This window comes from Ichthyophthirius multifiliis, assembly GCF_000220395.1.
Source record: "Ichthyophthirius multifiliis unplaced genomic scaffold scaff_1120509251184, whole genome shotgun sequence".
NCBI lineage: Eukaryota > Ciliophora > Oligohymenophorea > Hymenostomatida > Ichthyophthirius > Ichthyophthirius multifiliis.
In genome coordinates this window covers 1-6,924 of record NW_004086123.1, presented here as the reverse complement: position 1 = coordinate 6,924, position 6,924 = coordinate 1, and the positions used below count along the sequence as shown (strand labels likewise).

The following is a 6,924-nucleotide window of genomic DNA, read 5'->3' as shown; positions in this document are numbered from 1 at the left end:
AAGCTAAATACAACCTTAAAAGTTAAATCAATTTTTGCAATTTTGATAATTCGTTTTATTTTTTAGCTACACCTAATTCTAATAAAGTTGTAAAAGTTATGCTAAATACTACTTCTAAATAAAGACATATTATAAATTAAAAATCAGAAGTAATTTTTTATAAATCAATAAAAAATATGGAAATATAAGATGCTTAAATCATTTGTGTTACAAATAGTGATTACTTTTTTTAAGTTTATATATTCAACAATAGAATAAACATTGATGAAGAAACGAACGATATTTATTATAATTCATTTATTATTAATAATTTATATACATAATAAAATGCTAATGCTAATGATTGGAAAGAAGAAATATAAAGTAAAGATATAAAAATATAACAAACTAATAAAATATATATATATATATATATATATATATATAAATTATTACATATATATATATATATTTATTTATTTTTACTAATTAAATAAAGTATATGAAGGTCCTAGAAATTATTTATGGAGAAGAAATGCCTTTCATTTTTACGATCCTCATAATAAATTTATATATTGTATAAATGATTCGAATAATATATTCGAAAAAGGAATAAGATATTCTTATTTTGACACATCTTTATAAAATGGAGATTTTAAAGAAGGTAACTTGCGTTTTGCATGTTCTACAGAAGAAATATATGAAAGTTTTATAAACTTAACAATGTAAATATAATAAGTAAATTATTGTACGGAAATATAACATGGGGTTTTTTTAATGCATGCTTCAAAAAACATTTATACATTAGATTTTAATTATAAATGCTTTTATTCATTTAGTTCTTTAAAATAATTATAAAATTATAAATTAAATAATACTAATCATCCCCGCTAATATTAATATACATATAAAATTTTAAACTAACCTTTTGAAATAAAATTCTACAATTAATATAACTTTGGTTCAAATGTCACTTTTTAGTAAGGATTGTTACATATTTTAGGAAGAAAGGAAATAGAAACTGTTCTATGTTCTTATGAACTTTTTCCATAATAAGGAACTATGGTATTAAGAAAATGTAAATCTTTACATTTCTTTGAAGATTTATTATAAAGAATTCCTAAAGATATACAAGATATTGTAACTTATTAATAAAAAATAAAAACTAATAATATTAAAAATCAAAAAAACATACTTTATGAATAATAATCTTAAATAAATAAAAGCTAAAAAGATACAAAAGATATAAAAGAATAAAATATTTAAAAAAAAAATACATCTAAAAGTATAAATATATAAAAATTATAATAATATAAATAATAAGAAAAACAACAATAATAATAACAATAACAATAACAATAACAATAACAATAACAATAACAATAACAATAACAATAACAATAACAATAACAATAACAATAACAATAACAATAACAATAACAATAACAATAACAATAACAATAACAATAACAATAACAATAACAATAACAATAACAATAACAATAACAATAACAATAACAATAACAATAACAATAACAATAACAATAACAATAAAAAATAAAAAAGGAATAAAAATAACAATAATAAAAATAACAATAACCATAATAGCAATAACAAAAATAATAATAATAATAATAATAATAATAATAATAATAATAATAATAATAGCAATAATAATAACAATAACAATAACTATAATAAGAAATTTAAATAATAAGATTAATTTCTTAAACAAAATAATATTCACTTTTTTAAATTCTAATATAAGACAATATATATTCAATGCGGAAAATTAAAATCTAATCATTAAGTGATTTTTAAAACTTTGTAATTTTACTAGAATAAACTATATAAACAAAGCATTTAATAGGAATTAAATAATGTTATTTAGAATAAGAAGAAATTTCAACTTCATCAGTGTAGTACTATGTTGTATTAATAGAAGAATATTGTAAAATGAGTTTAATGGACGAAATATTACAACGCTAGAATTAACAAAAGCCATTTAAATCAAAACATATAGCTTATATTTTAAAAGCAGTATTCAAGACAATTTTATGTCTTCAAGACATAAGTATATTACACGGAAATATCGTACCTAAATTTGTCTATTACACAAATCGAGATGAAATAAAAATTGCAGGCTGGTATTTGGAAAATAGAAGTGAATTCTAAAATGATCTTTACGATGCTTGCACATTAATATATCAAACCGCAACATTAAATTTTGATGAAAATAGCGATTTTGCACTTACTAATGATATTTTATAATTAAATAGGAATAAACTGGATGAATATCCGGGTCTTTTTTAATTTTTGAATAATTGTTTGATTAGTGCATAACATTAATAGGAATAAATAGATGTAGATTAGTTAAGTATTTAGATAAAGGAAGTTTATTAATCATTATAAGTAAAAGAATTAAAAGATTTAAAGAATGGACTTATTTCGCTAAACAAGAGAATATTTTGGATTGGATACAATTCGAATTATATAATTACAAATTTTTATGATGATATTGGTTTTTGTAAAACTGAAGTTATTTAATAAAATCATATTCCTTATAAATTCTCTAAATATAATATGTTTGCTTTTGATGGAGAAACTACTATGTATATTTCTGGAGCTTAAAAAGAAGAGTTTAAATATTAAACATTTTATTCTTTGGAATTTACATATGTAAATTAATCTACATCTAGATTGAGAAAATTAAAAGATATTCCTTTTGCGTGTTTATCCCCTACTTTGTTGTGGCTAAACGGTTGGGTTTATTGTATTGGGGGATATGAAATTTAGTTTGATGGTTCGAAACATATTAATAAGAAAGCTTTTAGATATTCAATAAAAGAAAATGATTGGGAACAATTAGCTGATATTCCTATTGGAATTGTAAACTCTACTGCTCTTTAATCCTAGAATGGTCAAAGCATTTATCTATTAGGAGGTATATCGGATGATGTCGAATTAAGAAGAAAAGAATTAAATGTTATTATTTATAATGTAGAATATGATGAATGGAGCTTGAATGTAGACTTATCTATAAAAAGTCCCTTTGTAAATAATAGGTTTATTAAACCTGTGGTGGATTAAATTGGGTTTAATATTTTTCTTACTGTTTAAAGATCTTCTGATAAAATCATTATAAGATTTTTTGAACTTGAAAAAGGAGGAATAAATCTAAAATTCATTATTGATGATGAAAGGGATAAACTATTAAAAGATTAAATTAAAGATTAAGATGTATTTAATGAATATAAAGGTTTAGAATATTATTAAGCTTTCTAAGATGAATTAAGTATGATTTTTATCAAGGATACTATGTATTTCTTTGATGAGTTAACTAAGAATCTTGTAAAAGTTATCTTTGATAATTATATAAATGTAAGAATTGAAAAATAACCTTGTGGGATTATAGGAAAAGAAAAAATTGAACATGATTAAGTTTCTTATAATGAAAATCAATCTAATGAAAGCTTTTATTTTAATGGAGATTATTTTAGTTGAAAATATTTGTAATTTTTTATAAATATAAAAATTTTTAAAGTTTTTTTTTTTTGGTTTTTAGTTTTGTTTTAATGTAATTTTATTACTTCTTTTTTCCTTTATAAAAAATATTTAAATAAATAAAAATACTATTATATATAATTTTTAATAAAACAAATATTTTACTTAATTTAAGTAAATTCAAAAAAAAAAATAGTATATATTTTCTAATTAATATTAAAAATTCTAAAATTAGAATTTGTTTTATAAATAAAACAAAAAAAAAGAAATTAAATTTCAAAATTTAAATTTATATTGAAAATGAATTTTTCAAGCATAATAACAGGAATTACACATGTCGTTTTTTCTCCAGATTCTAATTTTATAGCGATTTCTAATGGAACAAAAATTTTGGTAAAACTTTAAACAAAAAAAAAAGATTATTATTTTTAAGCAATCTAAATATAAAATTTTAACTTATTTTTAAATAATTGGAATAAAAAAATATAATGAAATTCATTATATTTATTTTAATTATTTGGAAAAATATAATATTATTTTATATATTTATGATTTTTTGAAAAAACTCTATCAAAATCTATCAAAATATTCCTAAAATAATTATTATTTTTTAATAAGTTAAAAGACACAAAAGAATTGACTAACACAAAAGTATATTAATTTTAAGATTAAATAACCCAAATTTCGTTTTCTTATGATAGTCAATTAATATTAATTATTCTTTCTACTACAGCATAAATCGAAATATATAACATTTATGATTCTGAATGGGGTTGTAAAATATAAGAGCCTTCTCTTGGCATTTAGCATGCTATATGGTGTTAAGATTCAAGAAATATAATAGTTTTTTCTGAAAACTAAGTAAAAATATGAATATATTTTTAATTTATAATGAAATTTTTGTTAAATAAAGATAAAAGCTACTATATATGATTTAACTGAGAAAAAATAATATACGATTTTAAATCCGAAGTATTATGATAAAGGTTTATTTTACAATATTTCTTATTAAAATAAAATAAAAAATATAAAAAAGGTTTAAGTTTTACTAAAGATGGAAAGTTTTTAGCCTTAGCCGAAAGAAGAGAAACAAAAGATTGTATTGGTATATATTATACATTTCATTGGAAGCTTCAAAATGTAAATCATATATTATTATAATTTTTTTTTTATTAAAAAATAGTAATATATATTTAAAGCATTTATTTGTGGATACTTTTGATTTATAAGATTTAACTTGGAGTAAAGATAATAAATATATATTAGTTTGGGATAGTTGACTTATATGTATTATTTTTTTATTAATTTTTTTCACATAAAATTTTATAGTATAAGCTTTTGATTTATCACCCTTCTAAGGGATTAATTTCTCGTATTTAAATATAAGATTAAATTTTAGGAATATCTTTAATTGATTTAGCAAATAATCCCGGTTATGTGGCAATAGGAGGATATGATGAAAAAGTAATAAGCTTTTATATTCTTAATTTTAAATTTATAAAAATATGAAGATAAAATTAATTAATACATTAACTTGGAAAACTATAATTGATTTTGAACATAAATAAAATTTTCAATATTATCCAAATGCAGTATTTTTTATTAAAAAAATTCAACTTAATTTATATAAATTAAAGCTAATATATAAAGAAGAAATTTTAGTAAAACAAGAAAACATAATAACATCCGTTCCTAAATAAAATTCATAATGTAAAAATTATGAAAATCATTAATATTTTATTTTTTAAACAAATAAAAAGTTATTATGGTTGATAATAGTTTTAAAATATAACAGAAAACTCAACCGATTCCAAATGATAAATTTGTATAATAATAATATATACAATACTTATAATTTAGCCATGATTCTTATTATTTATGTTCGAAATGTGGTATGATTAAAAAAAAATGAAATAAGGATATTATGTTTATTAATTAAAAAAATATAAGCAAGTATTCCAAACGCAGTTTTTATATGGGAAATAAGTTTATTAGAATTAAGATATATAATTATATTTGCAAATTTAATTAAAGAAATTGTATGGAGCAAGAAATCTAATAATTTAATTATAATAACTGGAAATAATAAAGTATATTTTTGGAATCCTGATGGTTCAAGTGTTTGTGAAATTCCATGTGGTAATAAAAATTTTATTATATTTTATAGCATTTTATTATTAGATAAAAAATAATTTTAAGCTAATAAAATTTAATGGAGTAATGATAACAATTGCATGGTCTTATAAGATAAAAAAGATATTATTATTGCCTACCCTCCTAGTTTAGTAGAAGAAGATTAAGATAATTTTAATTAATGATTTATTTTTTATATATTAAATACTTATTTATAAATTTTATATAAAAATTATTTATTTATTTAAAATAATATTTGAATAATATAGCTATATATATATATATATATATATATATATCTTTATTTATTCAAATAATTTTATATATTTTATATAAAAAACAAAAAAAGTTTATTTTATTATAATAACATAAATATATTTTCTATATATTAATAAATATTTCTTAACTAAAATATGTAAATAATTTATATTTAATATTTGAAATATAAAATATAAAAAAATATAATTATTAAAAAATAAAATTAAAATATGTCTTTAATTTTTTAAATAATAAAGAAATATATTTATTAGATATTTATAAAAATTATATTAATAATCAAATATTTTTTAAATAAAATACATTTAATTTTTTTAAATATAAATTTAAAGATCAGATTATACATATGAAATTATTTTTATTTTAAATAAAAAATGTTAATTATAAAGATTAATTTTTTAAAAATTAATTTAATAAATATTTTAAAAATAAACTTAAAGAACGATTATTCATATAAATATGTAGTAAAAAACATCAGATAAAATATATTTTTTTTGTAAGAAGATATAAATAAATTTTTGTTTTAAAAAATAATCTTAATAATTAAAATAAATTTCAATAAATTATTAATTAATAAGATATGTATATAAAGTAAATTTAAAAAGATTAATATCAGACAAAAATTAAATAATTACAAACAAGTAAATATAAATATAATTTAAAAAATTATTAAATATTAAAATGAATTATAAAAAGATTCATAATATCTAAATTGATAATTTAAATATTATTAAATATAAAAAATATAAAATATAAAATAATATAAAAAATATTTTGAAATATTTAATAATTAATATTTAAAAAATAAATAAATAAATAATCTTATATTTAATAATTTATAAAATAAAATTATATATATATAATTTAAAAATTAATATAATAGAAATAAATAATAAAGAAATTTATAATATAATTTAAAATAAATAAAATATATAATATAGATATATATATACATATACATATACATATACATATACATATACATATACATATACATACACATGTACATATACATACACATGTACATATACA

General features: G+C 17.2%; 1 protein-coding gene across 1 annotated transcript, besides 10 other annotated features; it reads left to right on the top strand. All coding sequences in view use genetic code 6, as the record gives it.

Annotated features, from left to right (window-relative positions):
- Positions 1 to 339: 339 nt before the first annotated feature.
- On the top strand, positions 340 to 3,483 carry IMG5_156000 (kelch motif family protein, putative; the record flags this gene model as incomplete). Its single annotated transcript, XM_004030595.1, has 2 exons — positions 340 to 1,264; positions 1,748 to 3,483. 2 exons carry the CDS (start codon positions 340 to 342, stop codon positions 3,481 to 3,483), a joined length of 2,661 nt encoding a protein of 886 aa, XP_004030643.1.
- Positions 396 to 451: a microsatellite.
- Positions 1,310 to 1,677: a microsatellite.
- Positions 3,484 to 5,886: 2,403 nt separating the features above from the next.
- Positions 5,887 to 5,915: a microsatellite.
- Positions 5,916 to 6,056: 141 nt separating this feature from the next.
- Positions 6,057 to 6,100: a microsatellite.
- Positions 6,101 to 6,614: 514 nt separating this feature from the next.
- Positions 6,615 to 6,665: a microsatellite.
- Positions 6,625 to 6,665: a microsatellite.
- A 41-nt stretch (positions 6,666 to 6,706) lies between these two features.
- Positions 6,707 to 6,764: a microsatellite.
- Positions 6,721 to 6,782: a microsatellite.
- Positions 6,761 to 6,802: a microsatellite.
- Positions 6,803 to 6,822: 20 nt separating this feature from the next.
- Positions 6,823 to 6,924: a microsatellite.